A 27,567-nucleotide genomic window follows, 5' to 3' on the forward strand; every position below is an offset into this window, starting at 1 on the left:
AGTATAGACGGAACTGTGAATCTAGGACACGGTTAAAAAGGAACGATATTATCGTTCAAAAAACGATACCGCTACTCGGCCCTAAGTGTTTTTTGCACATAAATCGAGTAAATCTCATCCGATTTTGCTAGTTTTTGTTTCATTTGAGAGATAACTGAATGCCGAATAGAATGATGGCAAAAAAAGTTTCAAATTTGGGCCCTTGCACTAAGGCCGCTACTCGGCCCTAAGTGCTCTTTGCACATAAATCGAGTAAATCTCGACCGATTTTGCTAGTTTTTGTTTCATTTGAGAGGTAATTGAATACCCAATGGAAAGTTGGCAAAAAATTTTGGGTTTCTAAAATAATGTCGTAAATTGTTGGTTTTATTTGAAAGGTACTTCGTACGGGCTTTCGTAATTGCGCTATGCGCAATTTTAAAAATGAACAGTTTCAGTAAATTTGACAATGCCCAACTTGACTTGCATTTTGGTAACAGACGCATTAGAGGGTTGTAGACGTATTAGGGTTCCGGGCTTATTAGGGCTACGGACGTATTATGGTTGCGGACGAAATAGGATTACGGGTTGTACGGGGCTAAGTCGCAGCAAACGCTCCGACTGTTCTGATGCCTTGTTTTTTCTTACAAATTGAATAACTTTGGTCGCTTTGGCTCCAAACTCGGGACCGGTTTCACTCATCAGCCCTAAATGAGTCCTAAGCGATAGATAATTTCAGTCGAATATCGTTTAAACAGCTAATATGACATCTATGGCGGGATAGCCCCAAACATTAATATATACTTTTAACTAGAAACACTATGAATAACTTCCAAAACTGCCAATATGACAAGTTTTTTTTGAGAAAAAATTTAATAACTTTGGTATTTGAGCAACCCTCTAATCTCGGGACCGCATTCAATCGTCAGCCCTAAACTAGCCCCAAATCATAGATTAAGTGGAAAATCAAAAACCTATTCAGTTAATGACAAAACACTTAATTGACATACTTCAAAACGGTATTACTCACGTAAATCGACAGCCCTAAACTCGGAACTGGTTCCAATCGTCAGCGCTGAACGAGCCCTTTAATATGTGCCCTAACTCGACACAGCCCTAAATGGTGGGAAAGCCAGCGACATGTACCTAATCAATCCATGACCTGCCCCATGACTAACAAAACTCTAAACCCAAATAGGTCGAGATAAATTAGACTGTTTTCAGTACATCCTAGTTTCCTCTGAATTCGGTTCACTAGTTGATCAGATCTGCATGAAAGTTCCTCTAAGGAAAAATGTCCGACACTGGACAAGGTCAAGGAATTCGCCATATGTGACTGACTATTCATGATCGAGGGGTGACACACTTCCATATGGACATATTGTTGTACATAGTCGTAATCATAAATGTGTCAATAAACGTTCAAGGTCTGTACACAGTGGATTCCATTGAATGTGTGAAAATGTGGAAAAGGTTCTTTTTGGAAAAACTAAATTTTGCCGTATGTAACCAAGATTACTATTGTCGATTAGAGGTCAGAACATTAAAATATTTTAAAAGGCCAGAAATTACGATTGAAAAGACAAAAGTCAACAAGAACACATATTGTGATAATAAGATTAAATTTAGAATCGAAAAAGGAAAATTCAGAGGTGGTTGTGGTCCCAGATGAATTTTCCTCATCAGAACAGTAGGTACACTAAATACCCTGAAAGTAGTAGAGCCGCAGGCAGATTTTTAATGTAGAAGTCAGACGTTCTATGTCGTTTGTATAGGAAACGGCGAAAAAGTGAGAAAAGTTGGAAAATGGCTGGAAAAGTACCCCACTATCGTCGTCTTCAAAATTAGTTGCTAAAAGTGACAATAGTGAGGCACATGCATCCCTGTATGCGTTTTGTGATGGACAGATCATTCTCAAACGCTTTAGGCGTTCTGAAATGCTTTTTTATAGCTTGTACTAGACGTTTTGCCCTTTGAGTCCGATAGACCGAATAATGAGTGGCCAGATTTCAAAAAAGTAGAGATATGAGAAGATTTGGATTAGTGTATACCTTGTTTAATGTTTATTTTTGTTATATGTTCACACAACTCAAAATCAATCAACACTTTTAGTTTTTGTTAAAATGTCTTCCTATGAACTAGGAACTATTTAATTCAGTTTATTGTTACAGATTTTTATTACAATTTCTTGTAGACGTTTTTTCATTCGTTTCTTTAATCGTGTTGAAAAATTGCCTAAGAAGTCGTCTTGGTTGTTTTGTCACGCGAAGCAATTGTTTTCGCAAGCAATTTCGGTCCCTTCAGTGGTTTCTTGCCTTTCTTAACGAAACTCTGAAAGAAACAAATTGGAATTTTATTTATCAAGTTAGGTATTGTTGTGGGATTGCAACATGCAACAGAAAATAAAAAAATGTGACAGAAGGGCAGATATCAGGCTATGCTCACGTTTTGAAAGAAAGTGAAAAGCTACGTCTTTCATTTTCTACTACTCTAATATTTCCTTTCCGTACACGAAATCAAATATTGTCAGAAATCATATCTCAGTGAAGTATCGACCAACTTTAAACCTACCAACTTTTTTATAGTCCGGTCGTCGTGACGAAGATTTTTGCGAGTTTTCCAAAGTCGGTAGATTTGAACCTCCGACAAAAAGTTGGTAGGTTTAAACCTACCAACTTTTTTCCAAACCTACCAACTATTTGTCAAATCTACCAATTTTTTTGCCCAACTTACCAAGTTTTCAGTTGGTAGGTTTTGTTGGTAGGTTTAAACCTACCAACTTTTCAGTCTCGCTCGATGAGAAAAGTTGGTAGATTTGACAGAAAGTTGGTAGGTTTGACAAACAGTTGGTAGGTTTGAGCCTGCCAAAAAAACCTACCAACTTTCTGATCGAGCGAGACTAAAAACTTGGTAGGTTTGGCAAAAGGTTAGTAGTTTTGAGAAAAAAGTTGGTAGATTTGGCAAGAAGTTGCTAGGTTTGAACCTACCAAAAGAACCTACCAACTTTCTGATCGATCGAGACTAAAAAGACGATAGCTTTGGCAAAAAAGTTGGTAGGTTTGAACCTACCAAAAGAACCTACCAACTTTCTGATCGGATCGCAATAAACGGAAGTTACAATATCTCCAGAGCCCATTTTTGATCTTTTTATGGTAAACCAAACACTTTCCTAATACAATTTATTGAAAGGTAAATTCAGTTGCCGTCTATAATTTGGTTCTGTAAATTTAAGTTTTATAAATATAATATAAATATAAAAAAAAATTAACTCCTAAGTTACCAACACCGTTCCGGCGCCCGGCTCGCATTGTGGCCCTCCGCTTCGCTCCGGGGCAATGGGCCGGTTCGCTCAGCGTGTTAAAACGCTTTTTATGTGCAATGAATGACACAGACTAATTATTAGACGATGCGAGAGAAAAAAAATACCTCCTAAGTTACCAACACCGTTCCGGCGCGGCGCCCGGCTCGCATTGCGGCTCTCCGCTTCGCTCTGGGGCAATGGGCCGGATCGCTCGGCGTGTTAAAATGCTTTTTATGTGCAATGAAAATTGGTATTACTAAACTTCTTTACGTTACATTTCGTAAAGGGATGAGTTCCCTAGGAACCAACAGAACGCCTTTACGTGAAGAAAGTTAGGAATTGAGTTGAGATTGAACCTACCAATTTTTTATCGCGCTCGATGACAAAGTTGGTATATTTCTTTGGTAGGCTTAAACCTACCAACTTTTCAGTCGAGCTCGATCATAAAGTTAGTAGCTTTGGTAAAAAGTTGGTATGTTTAAACCTACCAAAAAAAGATACCAACTTTCTTATCGAGCGCGACTAAAAAGTTGGTAGGTTTAAACCTACCAATTTTTTTTGTCAAACATCCTAACTTTTTGCCAAAATTGTCGTCACAACGACCGGACTATAATCAGAAGTTGGTAGGGTTAAGTTGGTCGATACTTCAGAGAGATATTTGATAAAAGATCCGGAGAGTGATGATCATCGGAAACAATTAAAATTCAGACACTCACCTTCTTCTTATCTTTAGCCTTCACGCCAGTAAATGTCTTCTTAGCGTTCGATTCTTTGCCCTTGCCCAATCCATTTGGTTTCTGCTTCTTTCCTAATCTTCGCACAGCTCCAGTCGGTTTCTGTTTATCTTTCTTTTCCTTTGGACCGCCGGGCGTCTTTTTTACATATCGTTCAACACGTACCGGACGACCTTGAAGATCTGCATTATTCAACTCCAATGCCATACTGATCGATTCGGATTTCTTGAAGCAAACGTACGCAACACCATTACAACCCTTGTCACATTGCATCGTCCGGGCGTATTCAATATCACCGCAGCAGGAAAACAAATCGTGAAGGTTCTGGTCGGTGACAGCTGTTTGGGATGAGGATTGGTTTATATTTTGGTCGAAAAAACAAGGAACACCGATGAAGGCTTTTTGAGTCGTCGCATGTATACTCACAGTACTTTAGGTTGCCTACGAAAACTGTTCGTTTACCGTCGAAACTATCGGTACTTTTCGCCTTGGATTGCATATTCACTCGAATGACGTTGTCCTTGATTTTTTCACCATTCAGTACTAAACTGGATGTGGCATCTTCCTCCGACTCGAAATCCACGAATGCAATCACATTGGGTGAAGTGACTTTGGATTGAGATTTGAAAAATTTGACACCATTGCTCAAGCGGAATCGGATGCTTTTGACTTTTCCGAATTTTGAAAAGAGTTTCAGAAGCTTGCCACGCTTCGTGTTGAGCGGAAGATTGCCAACGAAGACGGAAATCGATGGCGTTTTGTCTGTTTGATAAAAAGAAAGAAAATTGAATTTGTTATACGTTAAAAATGGATGACTGAACCTCACCCTCAGCAGCTTCTTCGGTTGTCTCATCGCTAGATTTCTTGGATTTTTTCTTCTTCGGACTTTCATCAGTTTCTTGCTCATCTTCTTCAGCGGTCTTTGACTTCTTCCGCTTTTTACTAGCAGTCGGGTCACCTTCTCCTTCATTGTCAGTTTCATCGTCGGATTCCCCGGATTGTTTCAGCGGACTTCCATCAATTTCTTGTTCATTTTCTCTAATGGTTTTTGGTTTCTTCCTTTTTTTACCAGCTGCTGGTCCAACTTCATTTTCAGTCTCACTGTTGATTTTTTTCGACTTTTGCTTCTTCGGACTTTCATTATTTTCTTGTTCCTTCTCAACTGCAGCCTTAGGCTTATTGCGTTTTTTATTGAGTTTTGGTTCCACTTTCGCTTGATTTTCTTCGTCGACAGTCGTGGAATTTTTTCGTTTCTTATCAGACTTGGTTTGAGTCTCTTCAATTACCTCTCCTTCATCCTTTCGACCAGCAACTTTTTTCTTGTTGATCTTGTCAGGTGAAGTTGATTCTTGGACAGTCTTAACGATTTGTTTCTTTGAAGCCTTCTTGGTCACCTTAGGATTCGAAAGCACTTCATTCGTAAGTAAGTCGTCAACGATGACATTCTTTGCTTTCTTCCCAGGAGACGAATTTTTCGTTGACTGACCATTGCTCTGCGGTACAGTTTGGTCCCTCATGGCACTATTTTCATCGCCGGCTTTCTTATTCTTCTTATTTTTCTGTTTTTTCATCGGAACCACGGCTAACTTGTTCTTGGATTTATTCGTTAAGCCAGCTGCAGCGACAGCATTTTCTTTATTTTTTTGAACATTGGCAGATTTCTTAATTTTTGCCATAGTTACACCTTAATAACACGTTCAGAAATAAGACTTAGTAAAAATTATTCGACCGCCACACACTCTACACGAGATGTCAAGAAAAACAACAACAATTTTCTCACGTGGTGATGCCAGCATTGGACGCACTATTTTATACCACTGTCACTTGTTGAAACCGTTCAATTTTTTCACAGATTTTTACATTTCGGCGCAATTTCAACAAATTTAAATTGCATTGATCATTCAGATGATATCCACTAGGCAACTGAATTTTTGTTGTATTCGATATTGTTATTAGGTTGGATTTTTACTTTTCAAAAAAGTACTTCGTGTAAGAGACAAAATTCAATTACTAGTGTTTTGTTTACTTGACAGATCGCTCTCTCACGGCTCTCACACGGAGTACTTTTTTGTTGAGTGGAAACCATTCTTAATGGTACAGAGTTCGTGAGATCAGGCAAAATACATGAAAAATGAGCGTTTCTATAAGGATTGTGCAGGGAAAACATTTGACAGATGGCTCATGCATTTTATGTCAATGTTTGTTAGAAATTCTGCATGAGTATATTTTCCAAGCATTTTCAGACATTTTTCTTGAACTGTGAACCATAGAGTAATACTCGAGAGTTGGCAAGATGGAACTTTTCTATGAAAATGTTAGTTCTAAAGAGGAAACCAGCATTTTGGGTGTCGATGCTCCTGATGATTCTATGTGGCCAGTAGGCGTTAGGTATGGTCAGTCCATACAAGCCGGAGCACATACGGATTTGCATGGCGCCACCTCAAACGAACTCATTTCTAGTGGTAATTTGCACTAGAAATGAGTTCGTTTGAGGTGGCACCCTGCAAATCCGTATGTGCTCCGGCTAGAACAAATTTGAACGTTTGGCCATACCTATCTATTTACTTTCATTGGTTTTTACTGCTGTTACATGTTTTACTGTCTGACATTTTACGAAGTTACTAGTGTTTTGTTTGTTTATTTGTTGAAGTGGGTTTTTATTGTGCTTTTCGTTTTGTTGAAATCAATTATAAGCCCTAAATGAACTTTACTAAAAACAAAGTGTAAATATTTTCGAATTAATGTGAAAATTTGGAAGGTAGGAATTATTTTAGTTTGTGCTTTTGTCAACAACCGTTTTTCTTTGTTGAGTAGAAGAAAAATTCAAAGAAATTTCTAAATTACTATGAACTAATCTTATGAAGCGTGGATTGTGTAGACATAAGACATGCGTTTACGGACCGAGTTAACCACATCAAGCACACTTATATGAAATTGTGTGATCGACTCGACGGCAGAGCTGTACTAAAATGTGTATTGAACAAATTCCACAATTCAATAAAAAAATACAGTCTTACTGGCCATTTAGAGAGCGACGTATGGGCGACGTATAATGTCAAAATTGACAGAATTCTATTGTTCTAATGTCAATTTTGTGCATAGTGTGTCGACGAAATCGATAAATGCACTCAGTACAGATTGTGTGTAAGATCCAAAGTATATACAGCCTTGTGTAAGATCAACTTGAAGAAAATGTTTTTTTAGGAAAATTCGGAATTTAGTTTTTGTTACATTGCCTTTTTCATACAAACCTCGTAGCCGCTGAACGCGCTGAACTCAATTTGTGTGTCACCGCCTTGGTGATCAACTCAGAGTTGTCAATGATACAGAAAATGACACATTTTGTATAAGGAAAATGTCATTTTGTGAGTCATTGTGAACGACGCCGGCGCGAAATTCCTCATTACCATCTAAATGGTCAGTTAGGGCGAGGTTCTGTAAGAACGGACTTAGACACTTCTGAGTTGATCACGAAGGCGTTGAAACACAAATCTTAACAATTGAGACAGGTTTTGTTAAACTCACTCATTACATATTGTTCATACTTTTATCACGACCTGTGAAAACACTCATTGATGTCCATTGATTTCTGATGTCCACTCTCAGTAGACTCATATTAAGGAGGTTTTTTTTAAAAACTATTATTGAGCAGTCCAATCGACATTTGCCTGTGACGGTGTTGTGTTTCTTTAAAATTGATACTACACATTTAAATAATGTGTATGTACCCAGCACCAGCACCCTCTGTAAAACAGCAGGCAATGCTTTGAACAAATGGAGACAAAGATTTTTAATCATTATAATTATACCAAGATACATCTGCAGTTTCCTCAGAGTGTTTGAATTATATTATATAGAGAAAAGATAGCAGATATATTTGCCTCCCCTCCGCTATGAATTTTTAAGACTGAAGCAGCAAGTAACGTTGGTAACAGCGTAGACTGAAAGTTCTGCGGTCCATAGGTTGAAAACCAGGTCAAATCGTCTAAATACCAAAAGTTTCTTTCGCAAAAAAAGAAGTATGAAGATAATGCTGAAATAGTACTCATACGTTTACATGTGCGTTGCGACAGAAGCAAGATCAACAATCACATTATTAGTAGCAATTTTTGTCAATCGTATAGGTCGAAAGATGTGGTTTACTCAATGTAAACATCAATTTACTGCGTATAATTAGCGAATGAAGTCGCATTTACTTTGCAAATGTATTCACTTTCCGTCCAAATTTCATTTTACTGAGAAATATGAATGGTTGAATTGATCGATTGTATTTTGACTCAGCTCACGCTCATCATTTCAACATTGAACATTTTGAACTCGGATTTTGAAAGAGTGGACGATGCGAATTTTTGTGTGTATAATGAGTAAAAAACAACCATCAGGAGGTACCCGTACGAATTGTGTACGCAATAAGGCTTGTTGTTCATAAAAGTCATATGCTCTTGATCCCTACACAGTGCGAGAAAAATAAGAAGTCACCTTTTCAACGATCATTGTCCCACCTCGATATCCACGTTACTATCCATATAAATGTGTAGCATAATAACGTGGATATCTTATCTCATGTGGAACATGTTGTTTGTATAAACGTTGAATAGGTGACGTCTCATTTTTCTCGGACTCAAAGTTTAAATACTGAAGTTCACTTACGACTCGAGTTACAGCGTCAATTGATACCATATTTACTAAATGACTGTTTTAACAGCTTTAATTAACTTCCTCGACTTCCTTAGCACCTTCCGGTGTGCCTAAAGTTGACAAGTCTCAATAACCAGTAAAGTGTTAAACAATTTTCACCAACTTCAGCTACATGACCTTGTACAACAATTTCCTAGGAAGAAACTTACGCCCTTCTGAAAAGGCGTGCAGAGAGTGAGTGAGGGTCAAAAAATGGCTGAAATGTCCCCTTACACTAGAAACACGTCCATGGTTTCTATTTACTCAGGAAGTCGAACTTGACGTGTTACAAACGTAGGCGTTAACGTATAAGACCACAGTACTTCGTATAGGTCTAAACATAAAAAAGTATTGTTAAAAAAGTCAGTCCATGTCCATATCAATATTAGATTGCATTATCTCCATATCGCCAATTTTGTGGGTTTGTCTGTTCCTGTATGAAAGTATCGGTTTCCGTATGTGTTTAGATTTATGTTAATGACATTTTTAGGTTTTCGATTTATTTATTTTTTTCGAGAGGAAACGCTTATCCATAAGTATATTTATCAGCATGGTATTATATTCATTTTTTTTTTAATTATGGTAAACTTTGCAAATCATCTCAACATCAATATATGATGTAAGTCCAAATATGATTGCCTTCTTTATGACTATCTGCAAGGTTCGAGAGAAGTAAAAAAAATATTGTGAATTTGAATTTAAATTGATTATTTCTACTTTTACTTTTTACATTTATGGTTGTTGGTTTTTTTTATCTTGAAAAATTCGAGAATGTGTTAATTAATGAATGAACAGAATGCAAAGAGACATGACTAAAATAAAGAAAATATTTTTTTTTCTGAGATATGACGCGATTGCGATATTACATCTATTGAGAAAGTTTTTTGTGTTTAAAAAAAATGCCATTCGTAATGTTAGTGAAGGTAATATATAAAAAATGATGGTACGATATTTGGATGAGTTCCAGTCGAAGAGACCTTTCTATCAATGATACATACCATATGCATACGTTGAATTATAATATATTTGTGTATACCGTCAGTGACAAAAAAAAATGCTCATTTCCAAAATTTAATTTTTAAGAAAACAATAAAATTAAGTCAAAAAGCAAATGTTCATTGACCTCAAAGCTCAACGAAATATCTTCTGATTCATAATTTGGCATTATTATATTTTACTATGCTGGTGCATGTAATAAGGCTATTACATGCATAGGCATAGGCCTTTACATCACTCGCATAGTAAAACGTCGTACTACACACGGAAAATAAAGTGATATCTCGTATCACGATGAGTATATGTACCTCGGGCTAAAGCCCTCGGTTACTTTTACTCATCTGGATACGAGATATCACTTTACTTCCCTTGCATAGTAATGTACTATTACATTTCACATTTTTTTTTCGTTTTGTTTTCCACTGTTTCCACACTGTATATCCGTTTTACAAAATCATTGCTGATTGTTTTTTGTATCAATATGGCAATCTACTTTTAACGTTTTGTCGCTATTTGAGTTTATTTTAATTTCATGAAGAAAACACATATGCAATGCACTCAATCTGATGGAGCTTCAATTTTGTCATTGCACAGTAGTTTATGGAATGCTTTAAGATGTATTCATTTATAGTCAAGGTTGTTTTATGGGTCACTGAAAGTGAACAATACCTATGAATAGGAAAAATGTAAAAATCTGTGTATTGCACAAGCCCTTTTTGCAATCGCAACCTAAGCCAGCTGAGTGTTACTGACTATTGAATGATCGGTGTTACATTAACCAAATGCCATCTTTGATATTCCAGGTCGGTCCCATGTCTACAAGTTTTTATATATATAAACTATTTGAGCATCATCATAAAAGAGTGTGCAAATCGATGTTTTATGTGGTGGTCTTTCCGTCATGTTAAAAGAAATGCGACTATTATTGGATATCTTAAATTCGAATCAATTTTTTTCGAGTATGTTTGACAGACCAACGTCTCACTTCATTACTTTTAGCATTAATTTTGCCATGATATGACACTTTTTTCAGTCAGGGTGATCCTTTAGGTCCTCCTGGTTTTTGTATTGGTTTTATGAGAATGAATCATTCTCTCATGTTTAGGTTAAATGGGTGGTATTTAGACGATGGTACCATAGGTGATGTTCTGTCAGCTGTTTTACAGGATATTAAGAAGGTATTGTCCTTTTGTGAAGTATCAGGTTTGCCTTTGAACGCGAGTAAGTGTGAAGTACTTTTTGTGAATGCTTCTGCTGAGGATGAGGCTAGCATGTATGCTGATATTTCAGCTCTGTTGCCAGGGATCAAGAAGAGATTTTAGGCTCGCCGATCTTCGAATTAGGTTTAGAAAGGAGGTTTTCGTCAAAGATAAAATCAATTAGGTTGATGTGCGATCGTCTGATGTTGATGGATTGTTCATCCTGCTTTGTGTGTTTTTAGGAAATCTTTGAGTAGTTGTAGATTTAATTACTTTTTGCGTTCTTGTAAGGCTTTTTTATTGTCGGACAAGCTTGACACTCGAAGCTGTTACTAACGTGCTATTCTCTTTTGGGGGTATGGGTATTAGGAAAGTAGAAGATTTCGCAGTACCAGCCTATTTGTCATCTGATTATTCTTCATCAGATTTGTCAAATGAATTACTTCGGAATTTCAATTTACAAATGATTGATGATAGCATTTTACATATGATTGAGGCAATTCCTCAAGATTATACTCCAGACAATGATATCCTCAGAAAAGAGCAAAAGAATTGGGATCTCCCGAGGATCAAGGGTAGATTTTCGGAAATGTTTGATTCTAGTGTGCCGACTGCTCGTGCTCGACTACTTGCGTCATCAACTAAAGAATCTTCAAAGTGGCTGCAAGTGGTTCCACCGAGTCAGTTAGGCTTACTATTAGATAACAATTCTGCAAGAATTGCTGTTGGTCTTCGTTTGGGCAGTCAACTGTGCAAAGAACATAAATGTATTTGTGGAAAGACGGTTAAGAAGGATGGCTTACACGATTTATCTTGCAATAAATGCGGAGGATGGATTCCTGGACATGATGAAGTCAATAAAATCTTTTCTCATGCATTTTCCTCTGCAGGTTTTCCGAATCTTGTACAACCTCCAGGCATTTCAAGAGACGACGGTAAAAGACCGGACGGTATGACTCTAATTCCATGGAGTCACGGTAAACCGATTTTGTGGGATGTTAGAGACACACTATCTTACATAAGTCAATCATCCAAGAAATCTGGATCAATTGCAGATAATGCTGAAAGATTCAAGCATAATCATTACATACGTTTAAAAGAAAATTACTTATTTACACCTATTGCTTTTGAATCACTAGGTCGCATGGGTCCTGAAACAAGTAAATTTATAAAGAAATTGGGTTTATTAATGCGAAAAGCTTCTGGCGAACCACGATCAATGGATTACCTATTACAAAAGGTTCCTATTGCAATTCAACGGAGAAACGCTAGTTGCATTTTGGGGACTTTAGGATGTAGTAGAATTGATGATTTTTATTTATTGGAACTTAATTTTTTGAAAAGATCGTTTTTTACTGGTTGCGCATTGCAGCCTTTTTTCGCTTTTAAAAATAGAGGAAAAGACATGACACAAAATTTCTGCGTCTATGCTTTCTATGCGGCGATTTCGCTTTAATTCTTTGTTTACCTTGAAAATGGTGCATCGAAATCGGAAAAATGAATCAAATTTCTAATCTTTCTAACTGTAATTCTTAAATATGGTACTCCCGTTGTAAATATTTTGGAAAATGGTTAACAAAAACTAAACATTTCTGTTGATAAAAATTATTCTGATAATATCCATAAAACGACAAATTATTCGAACCACCGACCGAACTAAATAATGCGTGAAATTAAGTTAAATTCAATTTCGATTTATTTAAGTTGAACATCGTACACCCAACGAACCAAGTTATAATAGCCACAACATATTCAATATTAACGTAATGTGTTACGGTTGATTGAATGCGCATATAAGTCTCAATCATAGCAATATGGAATATGCAGTGAGCTGAATTGACAAATTTATATAAGGGTTTTACGCTTTGAAGCTTTTGTCGTCTAAATGCTTTTGAAAATTAAACGAAGGAAAAAAGTAGAGAAATTGTCTTTGAAATTCAAAGTGAGAGAGTGCAGAGACTAACGCACCGGCCTCATTCGCGACATCCTTTTCCAAGGGAGAGTAAAATGTATTCGTGGATTCATTTAAAATTCACTCAATCACTCAAATTCTGTGGCTCATCATTGAAGTTGAGTTCTGAGCCTATAGGAATTTTAATTCGGAAAGTTCCGAAAAAATTCACAAATATCCAGAATTATCCGAAAATTTCCGAATTTTTACCAGAATGTTTCGGAACTTTTTCCGAATTATTCGGAATTTTCAACAATATAATTCCCAAATAAGCCCTAATTGCTTTAGTAGAAGTATGAGTGAAGGACATAAACATATATCAAAAACCCAGAGCAAATATTACAGTTAGAATATCCCTGATAACCTGATAAATTGCCTTGAAATAGTTGAACGTTTCCGCTAAGTTTCCTCTCTTAGCAATTTATGTCTATTTTTTTCGTGCCCATCAACGCACTTCAAGCAAAAGTGATCATAGAGTACTATTTTGTATGAAATAGTTTTTTACAGTGTTTAACAGTTGTGTGACACACTGTCAAGTTTCAGTACTCTATTTGGAGTACCACTCATACTTGAAGTGCGTTGCACCAATACATTTTTTTTTCAAGTCTTCGTAATTTTGGTAATTTTGGTGAACTTGAACTAGAGTGTTTTCCGAGAAAGTGAAAATTAGAGTACGGTTCGATATTCCTTTTTTCACTAAATAAACGTAGGAATTTCTCCAATACATTCAAAATATATTAATAACCGATGCAATGAAATGATTGAAATCCCAACACTGCACGATTCCATGACTGATACCCGGTTCCATAATTTAGGACGACTCAGATAGTAGACTTTAACAAACAATATCTGTTTTAAAATCTTATGAATTGTCATGAACTTTCATAAAAATAACCGTGTCTTGCACGACGTGCTTCATAAAGAAAAATATAATTCGCTTACTCTGAAAATTGAAGTTTACCTTCCGAAATTCGCTGAATCTGGAGCAAATCTTTTCATTTATAATTTGCAACGCTGAGTGTTCGAAGGTTTATAGCTCTAATCGCTAGTTTCAATTTTGTTTAAATATGCAATAAAAATACATGAATGTAAATGAAGGTAAATAATTTAAGAACATCAGCTTTAATTATATAGTAATTGAATTGCAATAAAATTCCATTAAAATTATTCAATTTTTGTGAAAATACTGGAAACGTTACAATTTGGTTCAGTTATTTTTTTCCTTTTAATTCGTCGCATACATCGAACCGATTTTTTCTCTTCTTAAACAATAAAGAAACTTTTCTGAAACAGAGATTGTATTTACGTTATGTTTAAATACACCTTACATTTGTTTATGCATGTAAATATTAAATGTAAAAAAAAAGAAAAATAACGAAAAAAACATTGCAGTATTTACCTTGCTTGTGAAACTTTTTTTTTATTATTATTGTTATTCATATCTTAAGACCTATGAAGCAAAAAATTAAAGAAAAAAAAATCCACCATATACACCATTACGAAATCATCTCCACACTGCCATGCTAAGTTAAGGTTGATCGTGTGAATCAAACCGATTTTTCTTAAGATTTGGCTTACCAACTTTCTTGATATTACTTAGTATTCATCGGGTTTGAAAGAGTTGTACACGCCGTTATATTAACGTTCCGATCACCAATTGAGAATAGAGAGATATACCTTTTTGTCGAATCTTTCATAAAATAAAAAATTGTAAACCAAATTGTGCTTTAACTTAAGAAGAATAATAATAAGAAAAAAAAGCGTTCATTTAAAGACTTTGGTGTGAATACACATGCATGCGTGGATACTTTCTTAAGTGTTCGTTAAATTATTGTGCATAGAGGTGCATTCCGATCGATAGGTGTATATACGTAGCCAAACATGTTATTTGATACAATCAGCTACTTTTAGAACGATCAAATAAAAGTAAACGTTTGCATCACTCTAACCGATTGCATCATTCCACGACAGTGTTTCAAAATCTTAAGTTTTGTTGTCAGTTTGTTCTTTTGCCGTTTTCATTAAAACATTGTGTTTGGATCGGAAAGACATTCAAGTTGAAGCCGTGCACTTATTCAATTAAACTATAATTTGTGTGAACCAGTGTAACAGAAGTTGGTTTTTTTTGTTGTTGATTGGGAATAATTGGTTGTCAGGTGTGTGCTTTTGAGATTGGTAAGGTTAAACTCTATTAATTACTTGTAAATACCTATGCAATCGTGTATGTTCAATTGAAGATTGATAAATATTTAAAGAGAGAAAAAACAATGTTGACACAGATCTGAGTACGTTCACAAAAAAGAATAAAGATTTTTTAAGTCGAAAATTACAATTGCAAAATAAAGATATTCAAGAAAAGTGAAAATTTTATAATTTTAAGAATTATGGACACGGAGCTAAGAAGAAATTTGAATTTTTGATTCATTCCATCGTGAATTTATAAATACATTTATAAATCGAAATAACAATCTAATATGATTTTTCCACATCGATAATTTTACATTCAATTTAATTGCACAATTGAATGAGCATCAAAAAAATCGTCGTTTTTTTTCTAATACTGTAGTAACATTTGAAATTGAAACTGAATTATATATGTATCATTGAATGCTCTCAATTTCTCGGAAAAGTTAAAATGGTAACAAGCAAAACGGAGAACCGTTTCTTGCAAACAAAAATTTTAGTCGGGTCATCAAATAAAATTTTGCAAACTTTCCGACACTTTCCGATCACTTGCAGATTTGTTTTTTATCGAATCAAATAAAAATATTAAAATGGGATGATGAAGCAACTATTGCTTAATGAGTTATCATTTATATGAGGATCATGGTGTGTCTTTGTTGTCTGGGTACAACTTTTTTCCAGTTTTAATCACTTGAATTTTGGGATTTTTCCTAACTATGACTTCATCGGGTTTTGTTGCTGATTTGAGAATGCTGCTGTAGTTGATTGATGATGATCTGATCAGGTTATCGAATGTGGTTAGTATTTAAAATGATTCTATCTATGTTTTGTTGCTAAAAAAAACTTTTAATTCTACGACGTAGAAAGTAATAAACAAGTCGCCATAATGTTTTAGTTCAGGTTCAGAGGAAATAGTGACCATGAATACTGATATGTTGAAATTTTTATATTGCTTTGATATGCGAAATGGGATATGGGAATCCTGTCCCGAATCTACCTCAATAATCTAACCTCAACTTACCTGAATTTTGAAAATAAGTAAACTGTTTACGAATTTCATGTTTCATGTCAGGTCAGGCTAAATCATTTGTTCCGGTGTATTTTCAGGCTTATATCAAGAATACCTGGCCTTGTTTTCCTTGTTAAGTGGGGTATTAACTTTATAGGGAAGCCTTTCGTTTTTAGCTCCCTGCTCTCAAATTAGCAAAAGATGATTTTGGGGTAACTCCCTCAAGATGTTTACAGTCAGCGGCAGTGAAATTTCAGCATTAATTTGCTTCAACTGTTTTTCAGCTGATCCACACATACAATCAAAACTGTTTACACGGTTGAAGCTGCTGCCGACACGTGCGCGTTCACGAACTAAAAATTCGTTACCCAAAGTGAAGATTTTGACATGTTTTATATAAAAGAAGTGTCAAAATCCTCACCAGTGAAACTTAACGAAGAGTTTCTGAACGAGCTCTGGTAGTGGTAAAACCGTATATAAAGACGGATAAACAGTTTTGATTGTTTGGGTGGATCAGCTGAAAAACAGCTGAAGCAAATTCATGCTGAAATTTCTTTGCTCAGAGATTCTTCTAAAATAAAGACTAAAATCATGAAGTAGCTTCTTAGAATTGTTTACAAACTGGAGCTACGCAGGTCACTTGTTATGTTTTATTATTGTGAAAATAAATGAAATGAAATGACTGTCATGACTCACTTACTTGGCCAATGTTGTAAGATGCTTTTATATTTCAGTCCCGACAACAATTTCACGCGCTAAAAATACACCGACATATATCATTCGAGCCAAATCCGCTCTGTTAAATTCAAATTTCTAACGAAATTCTAAGCATTTAAAATTCAAAACAAAACGTCTTTCAATCAAATAACGGATCACACAACAGCTTTTCCAACTTTTCTCCTCCATTGTTAAATGGATGTTGCCTTCATGTATACAAATTTAATATTCTTCTCCGGTGTCAATTGCAAAGACGTGCGAATCTTAAAATCATTTTAAACTAATTGAATGTAACTTTCAACAATGATTTGCCATTTAGTGATGTACCACAATTAATATACTGTAATCTTATTGTCATATCTTTATAAACATTTGTAACGACAAGCCGTAACGTGTATACGCAGTATATTAAGATGCTTACTTAAAATGCATATGTACGGGAACCATACGACACTTATTGGAACTATTTACAAAACGAAAAGAAAACATTAGATACGAAGATTTGATAAAAAATTTCGTTTTTCGAAATCGTTGGATTTCTGTTCTATACGTTGAAACAGAATGTGGCTGTACAAAATGAACGTCTGTTAATTAAGCAAATAGATTTGTCGTAGAAAGTCGACGTGGGTCCACATTTTAAATTGATGGACACACAGCCTCTTGCTTTATAATTTCTAAACAAGGACGGAAACAAAATAATTTTTCTATAAAAAAAACGAAGTTCCAAGACAATCAATTCTTGAAGACTGGTTTCATTGCATGCATAATGTTTATCAACTAATATTCATCAGTATTCCCATAGGCGCGTTCGATTATAACAGCATTTGCTATAAAAAGCATATGATGTATGGCCAGAAATGGTACCGATTCCTGTTTCTTAACTCTGTCTATCAGTGATAAAATCTTCTCGTTTAATTTAAATAAAATAAAAGTGGAAGAAAACTGATATGTATTACTTAGCGAGTGTACTAGAAGGAATAAAGGCAAATCAAAACCTCATTTAGTAATTTCATCTCAAAAATTTTATTCAAAATTTTTTTAAATTGTCACTAAAATCATCTATTTTATGGCATGTGACCCACCTATAACATTAATTCGAAACATTCATAATGAATACTGATACAGTTATTGGAAAACAAATTGTTTAGGCGTGTGATCAAATAGAGATAAACTTCGGTCAACGGCTTATTATGTTTTAAGTGCATCTTTGATAAAAAGTATTATTTATCCATGTTGTACGATAAAGTGTAGGTAGGCAGAGTGTATAATATGCAAATTTCGTTTTTTTTTCTTTGACTGGATTTTTTTATAATTCTTTTCAAACTGAAATACATTAAATGGTCTTATGGTTTGGCCAGACCATTCTGTCTCATAACCATTTTAAAAACCAGTTCCTTGCAGTATATTGCTGAAAATTATGCAGACGAAAATAAAGTTCATCAAACATACGACCTTGAGTTGAATTCTTGTCTTTGGCATAACCTTTAAACGAAAGAAAACTTTGCAATAGTCTCGGGCTTCAATGCGGAATCAACTTTAAAGCTAACAAAAGGACATTGATTTACACAAAGACAACCAAATTTGTGTAAGTGTGTGTAAGATGTCTTAAGAAAATTCTGACTCAAATTTGGTTGACTTTGGTAGCACCTGTAGCAAATCACCTAAAATAGTACATTTCGTACCTAGGACTAAAAAAGACTTTTAGTCCTAGGTACGAAATATACTTTTTCGCTTACCACGGTGATAATAATAACATTAGCTCAATTCCTGTCAGCACTGCTAAATTTAACAACTGTCAGTTAAAATCCGATCAAAAAAGTAGTGTCGAAGCTACTAAATTTAACGATCGATTTTAATCGAATTTTACAATAGACTTAATGCTGCCGGGAATTGGACTATTGAAAATTTTTAGACTGTCAATATAAAAAATGTATAAAAATGGGCTAAAATGCTGTAAATATATTGTCCTCTCCAAAGATCAGTTCGTAGGCTGCGTTGGGAGGCCGAAGTAAAGGTTGAACGAATTTAATGTTGTGTGTACCACCATACATTGTTTAGGTTGATTTGAAAATATTTTGGACAAGTAAATACAGTCATTAAGCGTCGTTGCATTGGACAGGTGAAACAAATCATTTAAACTGCCACTGGCAGTAATTTAACAGTTACTACACACATCGAAGGAAAGGCAAGTACGAAATACGTGATTTTGTACGTTGTTACCAATGTAATGATAGGTGCCTCGAGGTGCCTTAGATATTTGCACTGTCATTTCTTTCACAATGTCGTTTTACATCAAATTAGTCTGTTCAGTTAAGCTAAAATGATTTTCGCTGACGAAATTTTTGGGACAATCTTGAAACGCACAGCTCTTCATGATTCTATGTCCATTGATTGAAATCAGGCTAAGTGTAATCTACCTCGACGCTTACTGAAATTGTAGCATTCTCATCAAATCAACCTTTCAAAAACGGCTAATCATCTGTTACAGCAACGCACTTCAAGCAAAAGTGGTACTCTAAATAGGGTACTGAAACTTGACAGTGCTCCATACAAAATTTACACTGTAAAAAGAGGGGGGATAAAATTGCATACAAAATAGTATTCTATTTGGCAGCTGTCATTATTAGCACTTTTGCTTGAAGTGCGTTGGTTACAGACAAACAACAAAAATTATGATAATATTAAAAGATAATGACCTAAGGTTAGTGCGTGGTCGTATATAGTAAAATAAGTGGTTAAACAAATGAAGTAAAAGATTTTGTATCACATACTAGTCGATGCTTTGAACAGAAGAAGTAACAGATTTAATAATTATGTCTGTTACGGCAAGTTTCATTTTCATTTACATTGCCTAATCACATAAAGCATTGTACTTACGAGGCTCCAAGTTGTTATTTGACAAGTGGGGAATACAGCCCTCCGCTTCGGGTCGGGCTGTAACATCCCACTTATCAAATACACAATTTGGAACCTCGGAAGTAATATACTAATACCGGAAAGCGTAGTTTCTAAGAGTTGTATTGTATCATTCTATTGGCCATAAAGACAAAATACAATTTTCACTAGGTTGCAAAGTTTGATTGACGGATTATGAAACGAAGTCCACAAGACCATAACTTTCGCTTCGCCAGTTGATCGACTTAAATCCATTTCACCATTTATTATGTCACTGGTTGAAACGAGCATATTTTATTCAGATTATAATAAAAGTTGTTTATGCTTAACACTTGAAGAGAAAAAATACTTCAAGTGGAAAGATGACTTAGCACACGATGACCCGACTTACAGTAAAAATGATTAACTTTTGACCTAATAATTAATCGGATTTTTATTTTCTGGAAATCCACTTTTGTCTAAAATGGGCATTTAAATCGATGAAAAGAAAATTTTCAAAACTAATTTTCGTTAACCGTTACCAAAATTGAACAAAAACTTTTTATGCTCATAACAACGTTTCTGCGCGCATCTTTCAGCCAACATTTAACATAAAAATATTGTTTGGTATTTCGTGCACCGATTAAGTAAAGAGAAGATTTTCGTTTATAAATCGTTTCATCAACTTCGTATAATATGATAGGTAGAGCAAGATGAGTAAAGTGAAGAGTTTTCTGCAAATGTTTTTATTTAATTCATGCATGCTGGTTGATGGGTAGAGCAAACAGATGAGATTAATATTAATACAATACACTTCGTTGCACTGAATGAAACATGATGGCTGGGCATACACGTAAACGTTTGCGAAAATAGGGTTTAAATTTAGAATGTCGGTTCGTTGTTTGTTTAACCTTCATTTTTTTTGTAAATGCTAATATCGGGCGCTACACTCTCATATCGAAATGATGTCTCAACCAGTTAAAATAGAATATATTAATCTGTCGGTCGGCCGAGTTTTTGCATAGATTGATTCAGTAAATCTAACAAATTTTGTTGATTTTCAGAACATTTTAAAAAACGATAATGTTGCATGATAATGAAGACAGGCTTCATATTACATCAATACGATTTTGTCTATATATACAAATGCCATCAGCTTTAACATATCTACCTTTTGTTCCATTCATATTTCTTTTTTAGTCATAACATCTTTCAGTTTTCTTCAATAGAAAACCGTTTGATTTGAATTTCGTTTTGTATAATGAGAAGTAAAACAACGGTTACGTACGGCGGATGAAATGCATATAGGTAATCAGTGATGTTGAACAGCTAAATAACAAAACAAAGTGTCATAAAAATTAAATAATAAACTAGGACAAAAGTGTTACATTACAAAAAAGAAATATTCATGTGGTTCGCACATAATTTTCTTTTAATTTGTATGGTGTGATGAAATATTTATATGACATTGTCTATATCACTTGAAGAGAGCTAATGAGACGTTGATCTTATATCAAGTCTCTGACCTATGATTTTTTAGTGGATGTTGTATGATTTCTTGTGAAAAAGTGCCTACCGAAATCGGACCGATATTTTTAGCGTAATCAATTTTATGTTCCTAGACACTAGTTGAACCCTAGAATCCAAAACCACCTTCAAAATTTTTTTCCGGCCCCTGATGAAAAAAATCTGAAAATTGCAATTTTCTTACCTGTTTTTCTCCCACATGACTAATAATGGTATCATTGGATAGCTGAGGTCGTCATGTAGTTACAGGTCAATATAGGTTGTGTATCGTATTGCGAAAATAACGATTTTTGGTTGAATCATAAACAGTATTTCAAAATCGTTGAAAATTATTATTGGTCTTTATTGGGGTTCCATATAAAAACTTTAAAAACAATCAAAACTGAAAATCCGTTCCAACCCCAACCCGAATAAATTTTTTTAAACTCGATAACCCAAAAACTCGATAAAAGTGATTTGGGTCTGGCTCAGATTCACCTCAGGCTTTAAAAAAAAGTTCTAGTACCCCCTCATCTCACCTTAGAATCGATGACGATTTCAATTTAAGGGACAGAATTGATTGATTTTGGCGCATTAATTAAATGATATTTAGGCTTAGACGAGGCGTCTTCTATTCAGAGAATCATAGTGTAAGCTCGAATGTAGGTTTAATCTACTGTCGTAGAAACGATTCCTGTAAACGAGCTATCCGAGCTTATCTCAATACTTATCAAAAAAATGAAATACCGAATGTAATCAGTTCAAAGTCGAAGCTTACGTGGAATCGAAGATCGAATTCACTTCGTCGAATGTCCCAACAAGTATCATTACGAGAGTCACAACATATTTTTAGCAGCAAATTACTGAACCGATGTACATAATTGACTCAGTTTACCGATAATTCAATTACGGAACATTAAAAATGTTATACCAAACACACAGTTTAATGTACGATTGTTGCTCGCAAGCAATAAAAAAATGTTTTTAATTGTTTAAATAACCATAAACAGCATTTCATTTTCTTTACGTTACCTTCCTCTACTAATTTAATCAAAAACTTTTTTTTTCTTTCTTTTTCCAGTAAAAAATTGTTCATCGCCAACAACAACAAATTTTACCGCAGTTAATCTACTCACGCAAACTTGAAGTAAAAACCAAACTGTAACGTTGGTTGTTATGTAGAGAATTACTGGAATTACATGTGTTGTAAAGGTCTTATGTAGATTTAGAAACAAAAAATTGTAGAAACAGAAACCAAGTCCAATGTTTGGATAACAATTACGAAAAACAATATCAACAAAAAACCATCGCTCCAAAAAAAAAAACGTGGAAATTCTAAGTCATTACATAGATATATAATATATTGCGAGTGTGAATGCCTCAAAGCACCTCAAAGCAGACCAGTTGTGCACCATAACAAAACTTACGATAAACTTTATTACAAAACAAAAATCCACAATAATTCCGAATTAATGCTCCTACTTATACACTTTTTCCAACTGATAAAGTATGTATAACATTTCTGGCTGTGTGTAATGCGATTAACTCGAAAACGATAGATACAGAAATAGCAAAATTTTACGAAAAAAAAGAGCATAAAACATACAAAAAACACAAATCAGAAAAAGTAAAACATAAAATGGATTCTGTTGTGGCCCCATCGCCTTTCCTGTTGAACACGAGCACTAGAGCAACGGTTTATCTCCCCACTATTCCAATTTCTCAATGTATAACGAGAATAGTTGAAGTAAACCACGCACCGTTCACAAGTGCAGTGACCGGATCAACATCTTCATCGGCGAATAATTCTCATGTAGTCACTATACAAATCTCACAAAATAACGACATTCATTTGCAAAAAGAATTATTTGTAGCAAGAAAAATTGATGAAAAAGTAACTGTTTTACTGAACGCCAGTGACAACATTTCCAACAATTTCAAATTATCATCGAATAATATCGACGACGACGATACAACTGCTAGTGAAATGGTGCAACAGCCCAACAATGACCTAGAAGTCAACAAATCGTCGAATTTGTTTTACATACAAAGCGGTCAATGTTCACCAAGTTCGACTATGGATATGGACAGTGGAACCTGTAGCGATATGGAAAGCACCGTGGAAACGACACCGCCACCGTTGCCGAAAAAGAATTCCACCAAACTAAAGGGCACGTCGCTGAAGCATACGATTGGTCATATTCGTCGTGGAAGTTTTACGGACAGTGAGGAAAGTGAATCGAGCCTCAGTTGCGATTCATTAAATTCCGGCGACATCATCGTTGTCAATAAAATGTCTAATCCCCCAATCAGAGTGACGCCAATGACAACGTTAAGCGATTTCGATAAAGATAATGTTGATAATGAATCAACGAAATTGATTTGCCTGCCCGATTCATTGTTGCGCGACATTCGAGATCGGTCAAGTAAGTTAAGTGCCAGTGATTTAATAAATATGACACAAAGTGAACAAAACGGTGCGGAAACTCATAATAAAAGTTTATACAGTCGCGTTAAAATTAAAACGGGCACGACGACAACGGTCCAGGACATCTGTGCACAAGATTCGTATCAAAATTCGAAAATATATGAAAATGATAAATTTTATAAATTCCACATCAACGAAAGTGTATTGAATGTTATCGACGAAATATCTCCACAAAATATTCATGCGGACGAATCGTTTGCTGGATACAAGGATATAAATAGCCGAACGTCAACCATACGCAGCTCCAAAGGTACAGTACGTGGAGTAAAGAATCGTGTACGAAATGGAATTGCCACATTTTTGCAGATGCAACAGAGTAATATAAAGGTGAGTGATGATGATGATGATGATGATGATATTTTTGACTCGCCTAAACTCTAGTAACGGAACAGAATAGAAAAATATAGATTTTACCGCTTATCTAACGTTGGCAAATTGTGTTATTAATAGAGCTAATTGAAATATTGAAATCTTTATCTCTGTATCCACTTAAAAACAGTCACGAGACGATAATGGTAATTTTGGAACGGCAGTTTGTCTATAGCTTAGCATTGGCACGCAATTTTTTTTTTTTTTTTAACTCTGCACAAGTCGTTAGAAAATATGCATCAAGTTCTAGAGAGGTGTGGTTCGAAATACAGAAGTGTTGAACCTTAGATCATAAAATTTTAGCAAACACTCTTACGACTCTTATACTATTAGTGATGATAATGATATTAATGATATTTTTGATAAAGAGAAGAAAACTTCTCTGTGTTCCTTGTTTTTATCAAAAAAAATAATTCAAATTTGTCATCAGTTTTAAAGCTCGTATCAAAGCACCTAGCAGGGTAATAGAGGTTTTTACTCGTCAAATAGAGTAGTATTTTGATACCAATAATACCATTAGCAACCAAAATGACCATTAATTTTGCAATGATATTATGAAAAAAAGGTATGGAAATATTCGCATACTTTATTTTTTTCTTTTACCCTGCTAGGTGCTTTGCTTGGATTCAGAACTGAAATAAGTAATAATAAAATCCTAATTGATTTTGGACTCGCAATGGCAGGAAGATTATCAATTTTCTGAATATTCTGTTCGCAGATATTTAGCTCTTTGTGGATTAGGAATCTGTCAGAGCATGATTTCGGTTAAGGGAGTGCTTTGTCCATGAATTGGCAAATTATTCAAACGTTTCCTAAACATTTTTAGTTCTAATTTCGAAAAAAAAATCTCTGAAAAGTATCTCATTGAAAATACTGTACCATCAATTGCATAGGAGAGTTATGGACGTCTATCATCTGTTATCGGTAATGAATTTAGTAATAAATGTGAAGCTCTGACTAATGCGGCCTTATAAAGCTAATTTCATGTTGAAAAACAATGAAGTAAAAGATTGAAAATCAATCTATTGGAAATACTTACATCGAATGAAGTAATAGATTACTGATATTGCGGCTGTTTAAGGTAAATGTTGAAATGTGTGACTTTCATTTTTACTGGAGAGCTTGCAGAAATTATTTATTGTGCAACACAATTAAATTGGTCGGGTAGATAAGATGGAACTTACGAATAATAATGTCAATTTATTCATCACAAACAGAAACGAACAATAAATCTCTCGAATTCTGAAAATTTCAAAGATGTCAAAAATTATCCTATTTTTACAGCTAAAAATAAAGATAAAATTAATTTCACATCTGTACTCTTGCTAAATTTCTCATGTTATCGTAACATTGTTACGGTTAACTTTAAGGTCCTGACTTCCACAAAGGTGACCTAACATCCTTACATCCTTCGCTTCTATTCTTCAAAGTATCGTTGAGTGTTGAATGCAATATCTTTTACTTCATTTGTTTTAACATATGTTTACCTAAGATTACATTGATCGGAGACCATCGCTTATTTTGTCGGTGTTAAAGATTGATCCCGTCTGCCTTTTAGAATAGAACGAAGTTATTAAAAAGTGATTAGGAGAGAATTATTAGGGCGTCTCAGCGTCTCGTGTTTTTCTAAAATTTTCGCGATTTTCTCAAATTTTCCCAAATTTTCCCAAATTTTCCCAAATGCAAACATGCGCTTAGGACGCCAGTGGGCCCGATGTGCAACAAGGATAGAATAGTTTCATTCCAGTGCACCATCAATGGAAGTTTATCAGTTTAATTTAGATAAATTGGTTGAAAACTTCAGCTAACATCCTTAAAAAAACAATCTGAACCTGAATTAAATCCATACTTGAGTGTTGCCTTAAGAAGTGTAAAAAATATTTAGTTCATTTTCATTGAGAATGTACAATCCGTGATTCCAATAGTATTAGTCACAAGTTAATCTTCCATAAAATTCCCAAAGATATCAATATTTGCATATCAGAGCTAGCTTAATCGAATTGTGAGTAAAATTTATGACGTCATCACACTATCGATTCTTCTACAAACAAAATGTGAGTCGGCATAATATACTCACTTGAATCGTTATCAGTTACAATGCAAAACTAATCTCAAGATAAATTTTGATTTTTTTGACAGTTTTGGTCCTCAATATGATTAGCAAATTCCGAGACAAATTCACAGAATTCTCTAGCCACGAAAGCCCTGAATATCTAACATGAAACCATTTTTTTTAAACATTGGAAAGTCCATGTTTTCAATAAATTTCCTATCAGATTATTCGTAATGTCAATTCTATTAGCGAATTAGAGATATTATCTAATCAACCTGTTGAAAGAGAGTCTTTGATTTGAACGTACTGAACTGATTATACATTGATTGGTTTTTTTTTGGGTTGTTGAATGAAATAATTGAATAGCTGTTAGAGTTGAATTATCAGCTTTAATTCAATAAATAAGTAATTTGTTGTTAAAACCAAAAGAAATTAATTTTCACTTCGCTCAAACAAGATATTTTGTGTTTTTAAATGTGTGCAGCAATGAAATTAATTTCAAAAAGATTTCACAAATTTCGGTAGCTTATAACCGTAAAAAGCTATTATTTATATTGATGAAATGTATGTATAATTGAACATTTTATTAATCTCACTTTTAAACGCACACCGCAACCTGATGGAGGGGAACACCAACATATAGCGCAATATTATTAAATTCACAGAAACTAACGAGATTTATACGTATATATGAAATGGCTATATGAATCTATGCGCATCGGTGTAAAGTGAATTGTAAAGCAACATTATGAATGTGTCTTCCCATTTTAATTTATTGTTCAAAATGCTAAAATACAAAACAATATGGTCTTTATCCGTACACAATATTTGTGTCCATGGAATGAAACCATTTATTGATTTTATTTAAGAATTGATTGTAACACCAATAAATGCGACACCAACCAGACATCGCAGTAGTTAACTGTCACGAATTTTTATAACATTGAAAAATGTGTAACAACACAATATGGTACATCGCCGAGAAAGCAGGTCATGTGTCTTGAATGTATTATTTCAGAAAAAGACATAAAGAGAGAAAGAAATGCTTTACAATTAACTTTGTGCGTACAGTCAACCGTGTATTATGACAATCCATTGATATAAACCATTCATTGATAGCGAAAGATTGTTAAAGTTAACTGCATTTGTAATTTTTATGGATCATGTAAGGTGTGGATTTGTCAATGGCAGTTAAAAAATAAGATTGTACCTAGCAGTACTGAACAACGCATATCCTTCGATCTTACTCTTACTCTTGTTCATAAAAACGCACGTCACGTCCCCAACGTTTCACAGTTGTTAATGTATGACGAAAACAAGAATCAAAAAGTTATTTTAATGCCTGCCCTATGCGAAAATTGACCATTCCATGAAGAATATGTTGGATGCTGTTACGTAGTTCATTAAACTCTGAAACACTCGTGTTTTTTTAGCAACTTTCTTCGGTAACCGATTTTCGACCACTGTAGCTGTACACCTCTGCACTTGTCAAAAACAGTAACGTAAGATTGTTGCTAAACAAATGATATA

At 34.6% G+C, this 27,567-nt stretch overlaps 2 protein-coding genes across 4 annotated transcripts in view; one reads left to right on the top strand and one right to left on the bottom strand.

The window, feature by feature from the left end:
• Positions 1-2,113: 2,113 nt before the first annotated feature.
• LOC119068466 (RNA-binding protein 34-like) lies at positions 2,114-5,777 on the bottom strand. 2 transcript variants are annotated; one of them, XM_037172061.1, is made up of 4 exons: positions 4,841-5,777; positions 4,441-4,776; positions 3,997-4,352; positions 2,114-2,310 (listed from the first exon to the last, which is right to left on the bottom strand). In XM_037172061.1, exons 1-4 carry the CDS (start codon positions 5,688-5,690, stop codon positions 2,215-2,217), a joined length of 1,638 nt encoding a protein of 545 aa, XP_037027956.1. In that variant the 5' UTR covers positions 5,691-5,777; the 3' UTR covers positions 2,114-2,214. The 2 variants fall into 2 exon arrangements, with proteins under 2 accessions (XP_037027956.1, XP_037027955.1); XM_037172060.1 differs by having other exon boundaries at positions 2,115-2,310; positions 4,441-4,779; positions 4,844-5,777.
• Positions 5,778-14,442: 8,665 nt separating this feature from the next.
• Positions 14,443-27,567, top strand: part of LOC119068465 (glutaredoxin domain-containing cysteine-rich protein CG31559-like) — a 29,124-nt gene continuing 15,999 nt past the window's right edge. Inside the window, exons 1-2 of one of the 2 annotated variants that reach the window (XM_037172058.1) lie at positions 14,443-15,012; positions 22,209-23,942. In XM_037172058.1, the coding sequence (XP_037027953.1) occupies positions 22,767-23,942 (1,176 nt within the window). In that variant the 5' untranslated portion in view covers positions 14,443-15,012; positions 22,209-22,766. The remainder of the gene's footprint in view (positions 15,013-22,208; positions 23,943-27,567) is intronic. The other variant, XM_037172059.1, reaches the window with a different exon arrangement.

Source organism: Bradysia coprophila (assembly GCF_014529535.1).
Source record: "Bradysia coprophila strain Holo2 chromosome X unlocalized genomic scaffold, BU_Bcop_v1 contig_185, whole genome shotgun sequence".
Lineage (NCBI taxonomy): Eukaryota > Metazoa > Arthropoda > Insecta > Diptera > Sciaridae > Bradysia > Bradysia coprophila.